Below are 22105 nucleotides of genomic sequence, written 5' to 3'. Positions count from 1 at the left end.
GATAACTAAGTGGCTCGGGGACCAGAATGTTGAAATTTTGGGTCCATGGCCTGGAAACTCCCCAGATCTTAATCCCATTGAGAACTTGTGGTCAATCCTCAAGAGGCGGGTGGACAAACAAAAACCCACTAATTCTTACAAACTCCAAGAAGTGATTATGAAAGAATGGGTTGCTATCAGTCAGGATTTGGCCCAGAAGTTGATTGAGAGCATGCCATATATGCGAGACCAACTAAACAATTAAATTACCCTTCAAATATCTTTTTTCCGAAGCTGTTTTTTGTCATTTACTGTAGTTTGTATCACGCTAATGTAAATTCAAGTGTTCGTTTTTAAAATGAGTTGTTTTTTAGATAGTTATTTAATGCTCTAAAAACGGTGGTGTGACGTCGTGATTGACAGCTGTGATTGACAGCTCTCTGAGCCGGAGGAGGCACTGAAGCGTCAACAGGCTTTTTTTATGATCTTCGGAGGACTGAGGAGATTGTATTTACCTTATTTTAATGAGATTGGAGTGGAACGGAGCAGACAGAGTTCACAGGAGCAGGACTCCACTTCCAAAACAGTGCAGATTACAGTATGTGCATTCTGCGAGGGAGAGTGAGGGCGGGGCACAGAGGCGGGGCCGTTGATTTCGCGGCTTTAAGGCTCTACTTCCTGCTTGCTACTGCGCAGAACTGGTCCCTAGATCGCTATCTGCGCAGGCGCAAGTCCAAGATGTCAGCGCCATATCGGGACACTGGCGGCTTCAGTTTTGACCAATGGAAGAGAGCGAAGGCGAGTCGTGCATCTTTATTTACAGTCTATGATCCACACCCAAGAAGACGCGGAAAAGCTGAACTGAGTAGCTGGTTACTCGCGCGCTGTGTTCGGTGCGGAGAGAGAGAGAGCCGTGTACCACGGACAGTCCCTCCTGCACATGAACTAGCAAATACTAATCGCAGTTTTGAACAAACAGAAAAGGATGTGTAAGAGCCCAATTCAGTACCACGGTGTTCAGGTGTTCAGGGCTCACGCAGAGAAAGGCGTCTCAAAACGCTTGTACACCGAATTTGCTTCTTTTTGCTCTTGTGCCGACAAATACATACAAAATATGTCAAAATACCCGCCTTGGAAAGTATGCTTGAAAAAACTTTTTTTCCCCAGTTATTTGTCAGTTATTTCTAATGTGAAAGTAAACAGTTGAGGGAAAAGATGCGTTCATCGTCTCTTAAAGTGACCGTGCTACTAGCTGCTGTAATGTTAAACAATCCAAGAAAATTCACTCACTTCCCTTGAATGCATTACTTTGTAGTTTTAACAAGAATTTATGCACAGTCAAACCAAAAATGATCCAGACTCCAGATATAATTTTTGATATACATATTTTACTAGTAGGTACAGGACACTAATACATTTATGTAAGTGAGTATAAGCAAACTGTGACATATTATAAGAATCTTCATACAGTGAACTACTAGTGAAATAGATAGATATAAATGTTTTATCTATCTATCTATATTTAAAATTGGGAACAAAAATTATTCAGCACCTTATAAAGAACCATGCATTGCTTATGTGTTTTTTTTTTTTTTTTTGAATTGCTAATGCAAACTTTTCACACCACAGTCTGAACAAAATGAAGCATTGCTTGGTAACTGGTCAACAAAGTATTGATAGTTGTCTAAATATTGTCATAATAACAGTTGTCTGTAGTTTTGGTTGATTGTAATCCATTACGTACATTTCTATCAAAGTTATGACATTATCAAGACGAATTTGTTCCGACAGAGTTTAACTCTAAATTCTTGTCATATTTTATAACCATTTTAGAAGCAATAGCAATTAAACTGTAACAATGGGAGAAATGTTCAAGGTGTCTGAATAAATTTTGGTTTGATTGTATATTTAATTTTTACTCTGAAGACTATCCAGTGCTATTTTACATTTAATTATTCGGTTTCTGTACCTGGACACCAACAAACTTGAAAAAAACTTAAACGTTGTGTAAATAGCAAAAATAAAAATGAACGAACATACAAATGAAACAATTTCAAACAGGGTCCACTGGTACAACCTTCAGTGGGGACCCGCAAACCCCAGCTATGGCCCTGCCTGTGGGTGTTGAATACTGTGACCACAGTGACCAAACACCAATAACACTTGTTATTTTGGAAAGTAATGCCATAAAATAATTGTTAATTTACAATGTTACTTTACAATGTTACAATTGTTAAGTGTTCCTGTGTTCTTGATACTCAAGAAAAAGAAGGCGAATGCTTCAGTTTCTTAATCTTAAGAAATAATAGAATAACTAATAAATAATAAAACTTGTTACTTTCAATGAAAGTCAATAATAAAAAAAGACTTTTGAAAGGAATTTTAATGACTGAAGTTATCGTAATTCGTGTAGGTCATAAATTCAAATCCTAATAGGCATAAAAAGGTCTTAAAAAGTCTTAAATTTGACTGATTAAACCCTGCAGAAACCCTGATTTAACATATTACCTTACAATGATGTGTATGTGTATGAGAGTTTGTTTGACAGGAGGAGGAAATGACTGCATGAAAAATTGTCAGTGCAAGAAAGCCCAGATTGCTTGCAGTCTGTCTAAATCGGTTAAATTATGGTTATAAGATTCACGAGAGCTTTATTGGCATGGAAAATGATGAACATCACCAGAGAATTAATAATATACATTGACAATGTGTCTGTTAGCAGGGCCTCAAATGTTTACGATTTTGGGGATTAGATTTCTGTTTGGGTGAATGTCACAAATCCTGTCAAGCTGTCAAGGCCACATTTGTTTTTTGTTTTTTTAAAGAAAGAATATTTTAAGCAACTCTTGCCTCCAAATTCTTGTTAGCATAATGGAAAAAACTAAGTCACATTATTAAAATATAGAATATATATAAATAGATAATTCTAACTTAATACTAATATATATATATAATAGTAACCAGATAAATTATGACCTGGACTTTTTTTTTTTTTTTTAGATTTACATAATTTTACTTATTAAAAAAAAAAAAAAATTGTTATATACAGATATACACGGAATGTATGTTTGATTGTGGATTGAAGTTAGGGGAAACAGTTGTGGAGTCAGCAGGCAAGTTTAATATCCTCCGGCAGGTGAGCAACATGTTCACCATCTTCATACTAAAGCATTAAATTACACACCACCTGTGGCTATTATGAAACAAGAGAAGCAAATAGTACAGCAGAGACATGTTTACATGTCTGAGCCTGAGTAAAACAGAACAAACCCTTCAAACTGTCATCCCTAACTCTTCTTGCTGTCTCAGATATCGTGTGGTAGTAACAGTGATTCTCTCCAGTCTGGATGCTTAAATTGCATTGAAAATTTTGTCAGGATGTCTGGAATTTTTTTCTTATCCAATTTGCTGCAATAGAGTAATTTGTGATGGTGAGTTGCATCCCAAGTTGCAACCTCAGATAAATAATGTTGCTGTAACAGTAAAGTTAAAAGCTGTGGAAGTGAAATTTCCCTTGAATCAGAGTTAATGTAGGCTATATAGGATTTCCATTAACTGTTCTACTATTGTGTAGGTCAAACTACAGAGCCAGGTAGCTACAGCTTATCCGATTCTTCTTCGTGAACGACGTGCTTAAAGTATGTACTCTTTTGTTCAAGAAAAAAAGTACACATTTTTGAGTGTGTAGTCGTAGAGTACGCAAGTTTTGGGACATACTATCTATCACCTTCAATTGCGTTTTTATCTCTGTCACTGTAAATTGGTCTGTCAGTCCTCTTGTCACTGTTATCATCCTAAATGAAATATAATATCCGCCATGTTTGTAGTGTTTTATGCTTTTTAATTGGTGTTTGTAGTTCTGAACTGTCTGAACCGAGTCAAGCCGAGCCAAGGCGCAATGTATTGTGGGCAATAATGGACATTGTATGCACGGATCCACACTTCAGAAATCGACCTGAAATAGTAGCCCATCAGGGGACTTCTGGCATACTCTTTTCAGCATACTATGCTTTGGGATACACTTATTTTAATCCCACATACTATTTATTTAGGATGGAAAGACATTCTGTGTACATGTCTTTTTCATTTAATTAATTAAACACGTGCATGGTATGTTTCAAAATAAAAACGCAGTTAGCAACCACCAAATAGCCCACATTTATGTCAACTTGTCAAATTATTATCTCGATCTACTATGAATAATGGATATTTTGTGTAATTTATGGTGTTCAAATCAAATACCAGTAAATTCACATTTTGGCCAGGAAAGTTTTGATGGCTTTTTTTATTTTTTAAATATTACCTCAGTATAATGCCTGCAATAACCTAGTGTTTACTTTATTTTGTAAAGGTTATATTTCTGCTGCTCCACGAGCGCCACCTTCTGGCAAAGAGTGAATGTGCATATTCACTTAAAAGCACAGTGTTGTAAATGTTAACTGACATGTCAACAAGAAAAATGCAAAATTCGACATAAATAGTTGTCAGGAAGTTACAATAATAATAATAATATAAATTATTATTAATATTATTAATAATAATAATTTAAAGTGATTAAATGTAATACATTTTAAGCTTCCCAAACTTAAAGCCCCCTTTAAGGTCAGTTTGTCACACAAAACTGTCATATGACTTCAGCCAACTTGGAATAGCCAATGTCACACTTGTCGAGGTGACCACTTTTATTTTGTATTCTTTTTGAAGCTGTACTACATTTTCAGTCACTCACTGCCACTGCTTTGGGGGGGGAAACCCGTTATTAAACTTATTTTGTGTTTCGTTGAACGAAAAAAAAAGTCCAAACGGGTTTGTAACGATGTTAAGGTGAATTTTGACCAGGGATTGCGCCTGCAGTACCTCTCCTCCGTCGTTAGAGGGCATCACTATCTGAGCTGCGGGAGCTTCAAGGTAATAACCTGCTTTACACACCGTGAACCACACAGGCATCGTCACGCACCGGCCTGCAGGGACCCACCGCATCTTGACGAGGAAAAACATAACACGAGAAATCTCATCTTTGCTTTTGACGCAAACGTATTTTTCACCCAGGGACGTTATGGTAATGTTTTTCTCCGTCCCGCATCCCTGTTGGAATTGGATGTCATTATTTTCAGTCCGATGTCTCTGATCAAGGTGAGGAATGGATAAAATGCGGCGATTTCAGCGGAGAATAACATGATCACCTGCGCGTTTTACGCTTAAAATGACATTTCGCATTTATCCGAGCCTTTGTTTGGAATACTAATAATATGATCTTTCCATATCACCATAATGTTCTTTTATTACAATAATTGCATCACATTATACAGGCAGGTCAAATGAACTAACGCGCAAACGCGCTCTTTGTCTGTTTGCGGGCGCGTGCTCAACCAGTCACACAATCAATCTATCGCCTTATTTGCGCTTCCACGCGCGTGGAATGCGTCGAGTCTAACGAAGCATCTTCTAGAGGATCAATGGAGCCTTTCCTGCAGATCGCGCCGCACTCTCTGGCCATCGTGCTGTCGCGCGTCGTGGCGGAGGACGCGCCCGGGGTGACGGAGAGCGAAGAACCGCCGCGCCATCACACCGGCTACGAGATATTCGCCGACTTCAAATCACTGAACATGAAATATTTCTGGAATAAGATGGTGGCCGATGCCATAGCCGAGACCTTCTTCCTGGGCTGGATAGACGAGCATGTGTTGCTGATCCAGGGGAAGGAGGATCACCTGGAGGTGTTGAGGGAGGCTTGGATGAGGAGGTCCCTCAAACCACCGCAGGGCTTCGACATCAAATACCTCGGTAAGAATCCTCTATCTGGTGCATGATGTTTATACATCGATGAGTACTTCATTAGTGACCAGTCGTGCTCCTGGAGATCTTCCATCAACAGAGTACCATCGTATTACCATGGTTTTGAACATGACACCAGGGTAGCACCACTGGGTTTTGGTCATGTTCTATGATAATTTCACGCCACAAGTTGTATGAATATGTTAATCATCCAGTGCCATGGTGTGGATCCAAGGACCCTTGTGTTATCATGTTATGATATGATATTATTAGGGTTTTTGGACAAGCCCCTTGGCCTTGTCATGGTTCTCTGGATACGTGCCATGGTTATTCTATGGTGTTCTTTGAAGTACCTTAGAGCACCATGCAAGTACAGTAGTATATGAATCATACAATAGTTTACCATGGTATATATCAAAGTACCCTTGTATCATCATGATGTTTTGGACATGGTGTTATGGTAATGTTATGGTTTTTGAAAATGAACCATGATAATGCCATGAGTTTGGGATATGTGCCATTGTAATTTATAGTTTTCCTTGACATACATTGCAGCTCCATGCAAATACTATGGTATATGAATATGACAGTAATTCAGTACCATGGTAAATGTCAAAGCACCATGCTATTATGTACTTTTTGGACATGTATCATGGTAGTGTCGTGTTTGTTTGTTTTTTGGGGGAATGTGCCATGATAATTTCATGTATTCATTGCTGATTTTTGGAACATCATGTAAATTCCATGGTATATGAATATTTTTGTTGTAAATATGTGTTGTAAGTTATATTTCTAGCTGAGATCTAAACTTTTCATGATGGTAGATTGGCAGGAATTAAGTTGACCACCGCTGATATTTATATTTAAAAGTACTTTTGGGTTGGATATTGGATACTGTACTAATTCAACCATTGTGCTTTTTTAAAAATTAATATTTTATCGTTTTAGAAAACATGATTTGCTTGTGCTTGCTTGTTCTGTGATGGGCAACTTAACAAATTAATACTTTTTGTGTTTTGTTGTTGTTTTTGTGTTTATTTGTCCAAACCCAAAGTCTGCTGCTTTAATGTACAGTTAGTCAATGATTTAAGAACATCATATCAAGTCCAAGGATCTATCAAAAAATAAAGAAATAAATTAAAGTGAATTGTAACCAAGCAAATATTGAATAACTGCAGTTTTCTACAGAATTGATTGTCGGTTATGCTTCCTCAAAAAAAGTAGAGGGGGTGTTAGAAAAACATTCAGATGTGCATCGTCACATACTCTTTGGAAATGCAGTGTTTTTCAGGTTTCGGACACAGCCTTTCAGCTGGGAGATATTGAGGAATTTGATCACCTGTAACCCGAAACCTTCTTGTGATCAGTAAAGCAGAGGATGCATGTGTTGGTTTTTCTCTTAAAGGAACAGGCCTTCCCTTCAGCGTGGCATGTTGTGAGAATTATAGTACACACACAAGCCTTTTGAATTTGTGAATGAAGCTGATATACACATCCTCTTCAAGACCCCTGACGTTCGGCTCCATTATTCAGATTAATTAGTGCAGAAAACTTCTGTCCCATATTCCGCCCCATGGACACACACTGAGGACAGCAGCGCTCTTTATCTGTAGCCATTACTGCAGCTGCTGCTGTAGCCCTGTAGATTATGGGACAGATCTGTGTATTGTGACATGTTCTTAGTAGAGTGGAGGGAAGAGGAAAGAGCCATGGTCCTTGACAAACAGCAGGTTTTTGAGGAGTGTTGCTGTAGGCGTCAGGGTTTTCTTTCTTCTGTCCTATTCTACTTGCATCTCTCTCACTCTCTCTATCCCTGATCTGTCGCCCTCATTTTTGCAGGAGAAAGAGCTATGCTGTATCTCTTTTTTGTGTTTGGCATGTCTTGCGGAACAGCTGAGTTGTAGAGGAGAAAACCCTCTATTGATGGACAGAGACATTCTTTGCATGTTTACGTCATACAAAATAGTTAATTTTAATATTACGTTACAGTGTTTTAAGACAAGAATAAGAGTTCATAAAGTGATCTGTAATGCATTTACACCTATGGCGTGTAAAAGTTCTGATCATCCAAGAGAAGAGAAACATCAAAAAAGTGTTTAAAGTTTTGTATGGAATTTATTGTAACTATAATAACACCAGTGGTTCTCAACATGGGGCCTGAGCAAACTTTCAAGGGGGCTTCAAGATGACTTAAAACATGGCAAAACAAGCATTAAAATAAACTAAAATTACTTTTTTTGTTTGAAGAACCAGTGTTCCTGCACAGTGCAGGTAAATCATATTATTTCTAGAATTAGAAAAGACCTCATTTAAATGCATAAAATCTTTTAACTCCATGAGCACTTTTAATGAATATATATTTTATGCAATATCAATAATAATGTGGACTATTTTTTTAACCTTTCTAAAATCTTCATAAAAATCTAATGAGCAAAAAATAATAAACCAGATTCTTCTAGAAACACCCTGACAACCACTCAATAAAAAAAAAAATCTCTGTCCCTTGCACTACACTTTGAGTCTGAAGTGTTGAAAACAGGTGGCTGTTATCTTTCTTTGTTCTCTCGTGAAGTAAAAGCCAGTGTTAAATGATGTGATAACATAAGCTCAGATAATATTATGTTGTGCAGCACAGTTATGCAGATTATGCACATTCTAAACAGCAGCTTTTAAATTACAAAACTTTTTTTTTGGCAAATTATACCGTGACTCAGGCAAGCATGCCTTAACAACATTGACTGAGTCTATGTGTGTGTGTTTGAAGAATGTGTGAGGAATGAACCATTTCTCATTTGCCCATGGCTGAGCGAGTGTTGTGTGGTCTCACCTGTGTGCATTGTTTCCAGTCAGCCCTCTCAGGTGTGTTTGTGTGTGTGTGTGTGTGTCTGTACAAGCTGAATCCGGGGAGGGGAGAGAAGGCCATGCCCTTAATTGACTATACTGCTCGTAAATCTCACCTAAGTTTGAGATTCTCATGTGCAGTGATCCATACATTTTTATTGCACTGAAATCCTGAGCTCAGTAATTATAAGAGAAACTAGAAACCCACTAAAACAGTATAAGAGCGGAATTTAGCTCTGTCCATTAAGACTGAATGCATTGCTTTTAACTCATGACACTTTAGAGCAAAACTTTCCTTTCTCAGCCTGTATGTTTCACAATGTAATTAGCTTTACCCCCATCAATCTACGTGCACACATGCTGATACAGCCTTTCTGTAAATGTAACATTTTGCATTGTCTCTTAAAGTGACTGCGCCTAATTTACCAGCTGCTGCTAGTGTCCTTAATGTTAGTTCAAGAAAAAAAGAGAGAAATCACTCACTGCTCGTGACTAAATAACTTTTGTAGCTTTTTGTAGCAATGATTTATCCATATTTATTTTATACAGTGAAGAAAATGCAATGTTTTTAGAGTTGATTACTGATTTCTATAGGCTATCTGAATACATACAAACCTAAAAACCTAAAGCATGGTTCTTTGTTCTATTTATTTGTTATGTGCAGTTGTTTGTAATGTGTTCTTATTTACCATCTACTCACTTGTCTTCAACCATTTTTAAACTATTTTTGTTAGGCTAGTAGTTTTTGCTGTGGAATTGAGAATTGAAAAATGTAACTGATTTAAAGTGAAATTTAATGTAAAAATGTGGTATCTTGTATACTCATTCATAAGACTACAAGATAACTTTTTATTTTTGTGGCAGGGCCAGTAAAAATGTTGTCAGGGCAAGTAAAAATTTTAATCACTGGCCCCAATAAAAAAATAAAATAAATAACTGGCCCCATTAAAAGAAAATCTTATTTGAATCTAAAAATCCTTAACGTGTGTGTGTGTGTGTGTGTCTGTGTGTATACTCACACACATATACTGTCGTAGTATTTAGATTTTTTTTTTATTTACTTATTTTATTATTATTATTTTATTTTATTTTAAAAACAAAATATATTCTATTAGTCTAAAATTTGGACACTATGAAATGACAAATTATTATTAAGTGAAAAATCATGAATCCATACTTGTTATTCAAAACATGTTTTCAAAGTTTTTCAGAATAGTCACCCATGCTTTCAAGATTGAGAACACAAGTCTTAAGATCCAAAAGTCATGAGAAACATAAACATAACTTTGAGTAGTTTATAAATATTGCGATATTTAAATATAAATGCTGCGAAAATGTCACAGTCCAAATAAATCTTAATGGTCCTAAAATATTAAATATATAAAATTAGTCTTTCAAATAAAATGTTTCTTGTTTCTTTCTTTTGATTTTAGAAAGAAATACAGCTCCGACATGTTTTTGACAAGTTTTATGAGATTCTCCCCTCAGGCTCAGTGGTTTTAGTATCAATGACGGGCCATTTTGAGAACGGTAGATTCAGCTCGTTCTCATGTTGCTCTTTTCTGTTTGGCTGGTGATGTCATGGCAACTGTTGTTGACTGGCATCTTTTCAGATCTGGTCTGGATGCGGGTTGAAGTAGCTATACCAGTACGGCATCTCGTTGCTGATTTATGGATGACTAACTCCAGTCGGACACGTTCCACAGCACCTGGTTTGTCGGGGGTGGATATGACCACGTTTTCACAAGTAAACAGTCATAAATACATGGAGAGGTGGTTGCACTTGGAACGTGTTTGGCAATGCTTGCACTCTTGACTCCGTGTGTTTTTGTCAGTCAGATTGTTTAAAAGATGGCATAATATGAACATGATATCTAATAACAGAGGTTTTGATGGGCTTGATTTAGGTGAATAACTGTGGATTAGGTTGGTAATAGGGTTAGGGTTAGGGTTAGGTTAGATAAATGCTAGTAAATATATATATGTTGTTATATAGCTTTAAGCATCCTTATTGGAGAACTGCAAGGTGACTTGACTTGCTAGAGAGGCATTGCTGGTGTTGTGACTCAAAGGGCCGTCACAAAGCTTAGAAATACCAGAGTGGTGTTGTGGTGACCGTGGTATTCCCAGCAGTGAGGTCATCCTCAACTCATCCACTTAAGATGGATCAAAAGCAAGCGAGCCCAGCGAAGTATTGAGATGCGTTGTGCACGGCTCCCCCTGCTGCTGCAGTACTGAGAAGATTCATCAAGTGCTTTGCACACTAATCTAAATCCGCCTTACTCATGGCAATCTAACACATCCTGTGATGGCATACATTGTAATGCCCGGAGATTTACCTAAGAGGCTTCATGTACGGGTGAAATTATCTTGCTTGCTGCTGGATTGTAATTGTGAGCATATATTTGGACAGTGTTGGGCAATCTTCCGGCTCTAAACCTCATGGATATGGAGCCAGTGCTTGTAAAATAAAATGTTCAGGTAATTTAATGCTAGTGAGCAGTGAGGTCAACATGACATCATTACTGCCTCAATCTTCATCCTGTGTTTATTATTCTAAAGAAAAAAAAAAACATATCACCTTTAATATACTATTGACACCATTTAATTTTCATAAGAAAAACCATAAAAAATTAGTAAAAAAAAAAACAAATCTGGCATTTACATTGATTCAGCAATGTGTCACATTAAAAATTGGTTGCATTGTTGGCTCATACTGTGCACTACCTTTTCATACCCTATTATATACTGTATGTTGTGTAAATTGAAAAATAAATATATATCATATTACTTATTTTCTTGTATGATTATATAACAATTAAGTGAATCTAGCGTTGAATCTAAATAATTCCTCTAATTTGTTTTGAGCAGTTGTTGCTCCAACGTCGAATTAGGTATTATATAGTTATATAAATGTTATTATTTTAATATATATTTGCATAAAGAATTTTTTTTCATGTTTTTTTTTTTTATTTTGTATTTGTTTGGACACTCTGAAATAATACATTATGATTTCATTTTATGAATGTATTTTATTTATTATGAATCATTCAAAATAGTCACCTGTTTAAAATATAAATAAATTAAATAAATAATAGTTTACTTTGTCCAATAGGCTGTTTTTTTTTTTTGATTGATTGATTGATTGATTGATTGTAGGAAAACACTGGCACCAAAGATTAGTGATGAATTTGAATTCTGTGCTTTTCATCGTTCTAAAACATTCTGTCCTCTTTAATAAAATAACAGAAGATCTGCATGATCAGTTTAACAGACTTTTAAAATGCTTAAGACATATTTATGTAATAAATCAGTTCTGGCTAACCTATTGATGTAATAAAAAATATAAATAAATATATTCTAGATGTCCTTATATTGAAACAATCATACTACGTGTCGGAGTTCTGGTGTAATTCACATGTTGCTGTGTCATGTGGTGTCCACTAGAGGGCAGAGTCTGATAGTGATTCATATACAGTGCTTGACCTAACGGGACTCTTTATTTTGCATCGTGTTTGAAAGAAATACATATTTAGGCGTTAATAATAGTTTACTGTTTGAATGGAAATTGTTTATGTTGGGTGATTATTTCCATGTTTTTCACAGTTTAATGCCAAAAATAACACACCATTACCAGAAAGCTTTTGCTTTTTTACACAGCTGTAACAATGCTCCTATTCAATCCTTTAACAATCATCTGGTTATCATGTTTCATACCTAAGTTTCTAGTTTTTCTTTTTCTATTTTCTTTAATTGTCTCCTTTCTGCGTCCATTTGCAAAGACATACCGTGGTGGGATATATCATATTCATATTCAGTCCACTTTAAAAATTCAGCATTTGCAAATGGTTGTCTCATTTTAGAATTTGACACTCTTCTCAAACAAAACATCCACTCTTTTTGTGAATAATTGCTTTCTATATTCATTGAATCTGTCTCGTTTGGTTAATAGTATAGATAATCAATAGCAATCCAGTTTCAGTGGATGTGATGAGAGACGAGTCAGCTGTGGGAATGTTTCTTGTAAGGGTGATGTTCATCAGTACGTTGGTGCCGTATGAACGGTTTGGTTATTTGTAACTGATTATCAGGCACATTTGCTGGAGAATATGTGTAGGCAACATCAAAATCTCACAGACGCCAGAGAACAATATGTTTTGAATGAACTTGATTAGAAAGTGGCACTGAAAACATTCATAAAGACAGACTGACGGGCCTGTTGACAGTATTTTTCATTTTCTTAACATACACATTTCGTTCCAGTCAAAGAATGAAAGCAGAGTTTAATACATGTGCAAGCTTCAAAGATGCAGGAATGCAGGGAACATGATATTTAGACGTCATTGTGTGATGTCAGACCATGTTTGACATACATTATTAAAGACTAATGTTGATGGTTTGGTCTGTACACTGCTGTGATGGATTTGTTACAGTGAGGTACGGGTTTAATGTAATGTAGATAACTCGTGTATTCTGACAGCTTTTGGATTACTTTTAGATTACTTCACTTTTGACCTAATTTTTGTAGATTTGAATAGGATTATTGTTATAAAAAGCTAAGAGAAATAAAATATTCCATTCTTTCAACATCATGAAATACATAAAGCATTACATTACTCCAGGGTTTCTCAAACTAGGGTAGATGAGAGAATTTTTTTTAAATATTTTATTTGTTTACCTGCAAGTCAATGGACTGTTAACTGACATCAGAGAACTGCAAACATGTGAATGTGTTGTTAAAATTGTAATCATAATTGACATAGAGGTGCATTTGTCCTCAAATTAAGAAGCATGGATCATAAATTAATTTACAGGACATTTACATGTCCATTTATTGTGTATATTCAGAGCTAAAACAATATGAGACACAGAAGTATGTTTTAGAAAGGAACAATTAAAAGAGGGGGGAAAAGGGGAACTAAGTAGAACTGATCAATTATAAATAAATATAAGTGTGTGAATAATATGTAATCACATAATTCAGAAAACTCTAACTTTAATCTGGTTATTATGAGCATTTTACATCTGCAAGTATTACATTTTACATCTGAATATGTAATCAGTTATCCAGCATTGTTAACCAAAATGATCCATTTGCATTTGTCAAAAAGTTTTTTAAATACTTTTCAGTTACATGTGGCTACAGCACATTGGGGGTGTGTAATATGGCTAAATATTTTCAGCCTTTTGAATATAATTTTATCATTATGAATTTTAATATACAGTATATATAGCCCGTTTGGTTTGAATTGCCAAAAATAGCTGGACTTTTACTTTCACTTTATCATTTTATCGAAAACAGCCATTTTTGCCAATGAGATGTTTAATGTAAGAACTAAAATACAATTTAAAATACCCAACTTTTTTCTCCACTAAATCTACCCAGAAAGAATATTTAATTATTTTGATTTTTGTACACTAATATAATAACTAATACACATATTTTTACTTAGTGGTAAGAGTTTAGTATATGTTTGATGCAGCTTAATTTTATCTCACAAGTAAAATAATTGCTAATATGAACATTTTATATATGGCCTATTCCTTCAACACTCATGCCTTTCACTGCAGTGTGGTTCCAGTGGGTTCCATTGAGTTCTGATGTCATCTGGAAGACATCCTGTGGGCGCTATGGCAACTGCGGAACAGGGGACACTGGCCAAATGATTCCGGAACTCAATCCCAGGTCTTCTCTCACAGAAGAAAAACAAAGCTTTGAATTCTTGGCTCAGATTTCTTTGTTTTCCTTTGCCTTGTGACCTGGAGTTATGAACGGGCTGCTCAGGCGGGCCAGATGACATTCACTCACACACTGGCTTTCACTTACTTTGAACGTCCTCCCTGCTCCATGTCTTACTTTCCTAGAAGTTCAGTTTGGTCTCCAGATTTGGAGGTTTAGATGCTTTCTTGACCAGAAAAGGGGCTCAGCATAGCATTTAGTGCTATAACTATAGATTTGTATATTTTCTGAACAAAATGGTGCTCCCCCATGCAAAAGTCTGTGCTTGCTTAAATGTTTTGGGTGGTTGCCAGGGCATTGCTAAGCAGTTTATATGGTGACATGGGGGGTTGCTAAGTTGTTGCTAAGTAGTTTCTCACTGGTCTTTAGATAAAGCTGTTATCTGCAATGTGAAAATCATTAGCCTTCCTTTTTCAAAGAACTTAAAATCATATTTTATAACATTTTAGTCTTTGAAATGGAGTATTTCAAACTTTTCAAATGCTACTTATTTCTTTAGTCCGTGTCTTGGGCATTCAAGTGACTGGATACAGCATTTAGCAGTTTCCAAGAAAATATCCACCATGGCTAATAAAATTCATAGACTAACATAATTCAGCCAATTAGATGGCGCTCGAAAGTTGCAAGCACTGAATCACTTTTTCAGTGAGTAAGAACGAAATCATCAGGCTTTCATTATTCCAGCACGTTTGTGCCTGAATAAGGAATAGTCTGTCTTTTGATAATGATAATTATATAGCAATGACTATCACAACAATGATAGAATCTGTAGCCTGGATTTATACCCTCATTAAATAAAATAATGTATTTGAAAAGCTCTCCAGCTTGTTGGAACACACCCTATAGGTACACACAGTGTGTTTGTGATGTCTTGTTATTCTAGCTGATTAAAGCATTGACTGCAACTATTTTTAAATGTTAGTTTGCTGCAGGGTGTTGGCAAATCTCTCGTAATCCATTACCTGGATAAGAAACAATGCAATAAATTCGTAGCTCACTCAAAATAATGCACATTTTGTCTTTTATTCACCTTCTTGTTGTTGAAACATTAAATGATTATATTTTTTCTCTGAAACCCAAAAGGAGATGTGAGGCAGCATGTCTGAACAGCTCTTGCCTATAAAGAGAGCAACGATGATCTATTTTTTAAAAAAGCATGAAAAGTAGCCCATTTACAACTTCTGAGCTATATTCCAGTTCTAATGTAAAGATTTATTGTTTTTATTCACATTTTTGCATGCAAACGTATACACTACTGTTAAAAAAAAAAAAATTGGGGTCAAAAAGTAATACTTTCATTTTACAAGGATGTAGTAAATCATCAAAAATGACTGTAAATACGTTTATAATGTTCAGAAGATTTCGATTTCAAATAAATGTTCTTTTAAAATGTTTTCTTTTCATCTGAGAATCATGGTTTCCACAAAATATTAAGCAGCACAACTGTTTTCAACATTGATAACAATAAATGTTTCTTGAGCAGCCAATCAGCACATTAGAATGATTTCTGAAGGATCATGTGACATTAAGGACATTTTCAGTAATGGTGCTGAAAATTCAGCATCACAGGAATAAATTGCATTTAAAAATTAGTTGAAATTGAAATTGTGATTGAGAACAAATTCTGTGACTTTTGAGTTCTGCATAACAACTTTTTTTAGTGTTTCTTTGAAGAAAAAATGAATACATGGTCAAAACAACACGAGGGTGAGTAAATGATGACAAAATGTTCATTTTAGGGTGAACTATTCCTTTAATTCCTGAAATACTCTATCAAGACTAACACACAATGAAGATGTGTATGCCTCTGCTATGCTTAGTGAAGCCAATTTTAGGCGATATAAAACTATTTCTCACTTTTTAAGTGTTTGCATATGTCAAAACTGTATTTTTATGAAACTGAGCCATGTTGTTTTAAATCGGAGCCTAAAAAGGCTTTATTTTTCTTTAATTTAATTCTATTCTGCCATGATGGTGTGTTTCCAAACTACACACAGCTGAGCTGAAATTGCCCTATTCCAGAATATCTGCTGTGAGTTACAATTAAGCAGGGACTCCTAAATCAACCCTGGATGCGAGTCAGACCCTGAACCCCACGAATAAATTACTCAAATATTATATTGCTCAAATCATGATGAAGTTTCCTCTCCGGGCTACGAGCCAATGCCCATGTGCTTCACCGCTGTGGAAACAGAGTTGAATGAAAGCAGTGGCGACATCAGTATGAGTGACCATATCTCGGATGATTCTGACTGTTAATGAACACTTCGAGAGAAAGGCAGGACTCTCGTTTAAGTTTTTTGGAAATGACAACGTATTCTACTTTCATTAAGACCTCCACGGTAAAACTTTCAGCACTGTGCTCGTTGCTAAACCATGATTAGCCTTGGCCAGAAGGCCTTTGGAGAGACACAGCATATATTAATGCCAGCCAAGTGCTTAACTTTACGCCACAGTGCCATGGAGAGGGTTTGGACCGACATGCTTTACAATCAGTCCATGAAAGTAGGGCTGTGTATGTTTGAAGCCAGAATACATCGATTCTACGGTGTTGATTATGAGTGTGCAACTCAACAAAGACTTTGCGGTCATCTCTCGGCTGTGAAATGGCAGGGGGGCAATAGAGATATCTCTTCCCGGTACCTTTGAAGAGCAGAGGGGTTTCCCTTTAATTGCTTGAATTTCAATCTACTTCACATGATGGATTCTGTTTGAAACGGCTGCGCCAAGCTCCCTAATGAAGCAGTGAGGAGCGAGCCGGCCCTCGCTCGGTGGCAGGCTGCCTGACTGAAGCTGCCTACGTGCACGAGCGACCTAGTTGCATAAATTCAGGACCGCCTTTGAGCCTGAGTTCGAACCGAGTTCACCACAACATTCACAGCTATTGATCTCCCAGACTGATGTCCCATTTACTTTTTGTCATTTTGTGTGTACATGGAGAGAAAGAGAGAAAGATTTTTTGATTCATGTAGTATTCTCTATAATGTATTTATTATTCCTATGAATATTATTATTTCATGCATCTAGTATTCTCTTAAATTTGTATTCGTTTATTTTTAACATTGTGTGTGTGTGTGTGTGTGTGTGTGTGTGAAAAAATTGACCGATGTGTTCTGCTTAGGTTTAACTGCACCAAAAGGTTATTTAAAAAAAAAAACGGGTAAATGGCAAAAGAGGAAGACACCTCATAAAAGCTGTGGAGAACATGCCATCAGGGGTCATATTTCTATTTCTGGTGCTATTTTAGTACCATTTTCAGGACAATTAATATAGTTCTCCCCAAAATTATTTCTGTTATCAATAAATTAACTTTCAAGTTGGTCCAAACCTGTGTGAGTTCCTTTCTTCTGTGTATTCTGTATAAAAAAAATTATCTTCTGTTGTGTTCAGTAGAATAAAGAACCTCATACAGGTTTGGAACAACATGAGAGTGATCCCATCCCAAGCACATTACACCAGATAAATAATCAGATAATTATGATATATCATTAACTTCTCATGCAACACTTCATGTGTTAGCATTTAAATCCTTAATTCTGAGCTAATTTCTATTTTTTTTTCCAATACAATGGACAAAAGTGGCTCCAACATTGTTTGGTTCCCAACATTCTTCAAAATATCTAGTTTTGAAGAATGTGAGTAAATGATCACAGAAATGTATTTTTTATTTGGACGGAGTATCCATTTAAATCTTGTAGCCAAATGTACAGGCTTATTATAGACCTAAATGCAGCTGAAGCCTAGGATACAACAACAAACAAGCCTGAGTGTTTGCATCTGTCAGAAAAGGTTGGTTACGTGCGTCTACACCAGACACGAGTGAAACTAGATCGCTCCCATTACAATCAACAGAGCTGTCCCAACTGGAAGCGGCTGTTCAGCTGGTGGTCACCTTGTTTCTATTTTTGACATACTGTAGTAGCCACTTTATTTCACTTGTCTGTCAAAAATACAATTACTTAATTTACATGCATGTGATTTGATTGCTTTGTATTATAGTCCTTTTCTATACAATATAAACAAGTTTGGGTGTTATATAAATGTTAATTAAATTTGAATCCGCTAATGGTAACTGTAAAGGAACTTTTAGTGCAAATGCTATCTGTAATGATGACCGTGATAAAACTGAACAGTATGGTTTTTGATTTTGGGCATAACAATACTGTTACAAGTGGGGTGTGTATGCTAAACGAAAGACAAAGAGATTGAGGAGGATCGGGATCAAACGAGGAGTTTACTGTCAATAGAAGGAGAATACAGACAATCTACTACACTTACAATACAATATCTGGTTAACATACAAATAACAGCATTAACATAGACAATCACGGACCAGGAAGAACTGAACAGAATGGGTATTTAAACACACAGGAGGTAATCAGGGAACAGGAGACAGGTGGGGATCAATCAGTTACCAAAACAAGAAAAGGAAGATGACCAAATAAGGAAACAAAAGTTCATTAACGTAACAGTTCGCCCCCTCCCGGAACGGTGCGTCCTTGCACCGCAAGAGGAATACCAGTGGAGGGAGGGTGGGGGTTCTGGAGGCGGTCGTGGAGCTGGCAAGGAGCAGGTGAAGAGGGAGCATGGAGGTAGGGACCAGGGCGGAGTGGATGGAGGGAGGAGCCCGGAGCAGGAGAAGCCAGATGGTCCTCCAGAGACCAGCCAGGATGGAGATCCACGGTAGAGTTGACGGCGGGAGGACCCATGGTGGAGAGGGGGCTGACGACACCAGGGGGCCAACAGGCGGAGACTGCACCAGTTGGTGAGGAGCCCAAGATGGAGCAGCACAGCTGCAGAGTCAAGGTGAAGCCAAGGATCCGGAGGGCCTAGGTGGAGCAGAAAGCTCAGGCGACCAAGGCGGAGGCGGGGCCCTGGAAGAAAGCTGCAGAGCCGGAGTGACTGAGGATGGAGGTGGAACCAGAGGGAAGGAGGAGCCTGACAGAGCCGGAGGGATGGAGTGACGAGGTGTAGCCAGAGGAATGGAGTCCCGAGGCTGCGGATGGTCGACGACTGACCAAGGTGGAGCCGGAGGGACAAGGGAGCCCGGTGGAGCAGGTGGGATGCCAGGCCACGGTGGAGACAAGGGAGCTAAGAGCCAAGGCGGAGCCGCTGGGTCGAAGGACCGAGGAGGAGTCCAGGGCTCGGAGGCTGGAGGCTGAGACAGGGATTTCACACGCCAAGGCGTAGCCGGAGACTGGCAGTCCAGCGGCGAACCATCACGCCCAGAGGGTGAGCTGCGGGACTGACTGGCACCAGCAGAGACGAGATCGAGGAACTGGCTGGTCTAGGAGGAGAAGAGAGAGGGAGGATGGGAGGAAACACAGGAGGATCAGGGCTGGACGGAACCAGCGGAAGTGGAGCAGAGGAACTGGCAGTTCTAGGAGGAGTTGGGAGAGGGAGGCTGGGAGGGAATACAGGAGACACAGGAAATTCAAGGCTGGGCGAAACCAGCGGAGAGACAAAGTACAGGGCTGGGCGGAACCAGCGGAGAAACAGCAAATTCAGGGCTGGGTGGAACCAGTGGAGACACAGAAAATTCAGGGCTGGACGGAACCAGCGGAGAAACAAAGTTCTGGGCTGGACGGAAACAGCGGAGAAAAAGAAAATTCAGGGCTGGGCGGAACCAGCGGAAATGGAGCAGAGGAACTGACTGGAGGAGGTGGGAGTGGGAGACTGAGAGGGTATACAGGGGGAACAGGGCTGGATGGAACCAGTGGAGAAACAGAAAATTCAGGGATTACCTCCATAGACCAGTCCATAAGATGCTCCATATCATTTCCCGAGACCGAAAACAGCTCACCCTCAGTCGCAGAAGAGTTTGCAGGGCTTTCCTCCTCGCCCTCGATCTCCACTAAAACTCCCACGACGCACGGTGTTGCCGGCTCACACACCTGGTCAGTCGCGCCCTCGAGGTCCTGCTCCCTGTCAGTGAAAGGCTCGGGCTCTGCGGCTGCGGTGGGCTCTGGCTCCGTGCGGCGTGATGGCGGCTGGCTGGTCTCTGGGTCAGGAGTGGGGCTGGAGATATCCTCTTCGGCGGTGCAGATGGTCCATGAAGATCCATTTTTCTCCAGCACCCACTCCATGAAAGCGGCGAAATCCTCTCGGGGGCCGTTCGCTGGTAGGCCTGCCTTACACCGCTCGCTCAGGCCGGTGTAGAAGAAATTTGAGAGCGAGCGGTCGGGGAAGTGGGTAAGGCACGCCAGATCTAGAAAGTCCCTGGTATGGTCCTCCAGCGAACGGTCCAGTTGCTCCAGGCATAGGAGCAGAAGATGACCAAATAAGGAAACAAAAGTTCATTAACGTAACAAATACTGTCAGGCAGCTTAATTTCTCTCTGTTAGAGCCATGTTTTTGTAATAGACAAGCCTGTTGAAAGATGTAGAACAGAATTACAGATAAGAGTTTGTGGTTTAAGAAAGTGAGGGTGATAAAAGTTTCCTCAGAAGACCAGAACTCAGGGATGGCCAAACTAATGTCAGAATACCAAGATGTGTATGACTTGTCAAGGTCCTTCAAAGCTTCTTCTGCCTGAAAAATGGACACATTGATGTCCTAATGTGTGCAGCTTGACTTAATATAGGGCATGTATCATATGAAAATTAGATTTAAAGAGTTCAGGGTGTTTGTTGAGTGTGTGTGTATGGGTGAAAGGAAAAACATCAAGGGTCAATGCAATGGCCAAGTAGAAATAGAATACCTAAGTCTTAAAGGCAAAGTAGCAAAAATGTTTTTAAAGAAAGACTGACATTTTATCAGTAACTTCAGGGAAATAAAAATGTTTTAATTTGGTTAAACCATTCTAAACCTGCTAACACAATCACAGACCTCTAATGTACTTTGAGAGCCATGCCGTTTGAAACCAGTTCTAGTTCTTTGCTATTTAATCTGAACAATATGATCAACATTATTTCACATCCAGAATTTCATCAGTCTGCTATCCCTAGAGAACCACAGAACTGTCTAGAATGGTGAGGACGTTGAGCTTAGGTACTTCATAAATGTTGAAGTTCCTCCTGTCCTGTATGGTTTAGGTTTGGACAGAGGCCATTGAGTTGCGGTTTGGCAGAGGTCATTCTGCGCTGGCTATTTATTTCATTAAGGGCTATAATTGCCCATTTTTACTGAAATCAGGCTGCTGCAGGAGGAGTCCAGAGGCCTGGCCTCATTGGCAACAGCTTGGCATTGGTGCTTTCCTCTCAGGGCATGCACATGGTGAGCTCTCCTCATTCACAGTCTGCATGCAACATCCACACATATCGCATATTGTCAAATTCTTAAAGGGGCTACTGCATTTTTTTTATTATTTTATAATATTCTCTTGAGCTCTTGAGTGATTTTTACATCATAATTAAGAAAGTAATAGGCTATTTTCTATCCTGTTTTTGAGCCTCTCTGCAGAATGGTCTGTTTTTTTAAAGCGGGACGCATTCAAAACTCGCAAGTAAACGCCCACTTCTATGATTGGCTAACAGTTTCGGTTAACAGATGGTCACTGCAACGTGACTATAAATGACAGAACTGATGAACCATAAACTGATGTCCCCCTCTATTTCTGACATACTCCAAGCATTCGCGCCGCTTTAGACCTGAAAGAGAAATTGATTTGTGACATGACGCAATAGTCCTCGTGTCCCATGTAGATATGTTAGGATCACAAGAAAGGCAATTCAAACACTATTTTTCACAACTTACACACACATTGTCTTGTAATGTCATCTGTATGGTTCTCTTGATGGTTTAGCCACACTATAACATCATAAAGTGGCA

General features: G+C 38.3%; 1 protein-coding gene across 2 annotated transcripts in view; it reads left to right on the top strand.

Annotated features, from left to right (window-relative positions):
• Positions 1–4894: 4894 nt before the first annotated feature.
• The window catches only part of LOC132113886 (storkhead-box protein 2-like), a 73210-nt gene continuing 55999 nt past the window's right edge, over positions 4895–22105 (top strand). For both annotated transcript variants that reach the window (XR_009425224.1, XM_059521923.1), the window contains exon 1: positions 4895–5763. Coding sequence is in view for 1 of the 2 variants with exons in the window: in XM_059521923.1 (XP_059377906.1) it covers positions 5436–5763 (328 nt within the window). In the remaining variant the exon portion in view is untranslated. The remainder of the gene's footprint in view (positions 5764–22105) is intronic.

Source organism: Carassius carassius, chromosome 33 (assembly GCF_963082965.1).
Source record: "Carassius carassius chromosome 33, fCarCar2.1, whole genome shotgun sequence".
Lineage (NCBI taxonomy): Eukaryota > Metazoa > Chordata > Actinopteri > Cypriniformes > Cyprinidae > Carassius > Carassius carassius.
Note: the sequence above shows the minus strand (reverse complement) of the source record. Positions and strands in the feature narration are given on the sequence as shown.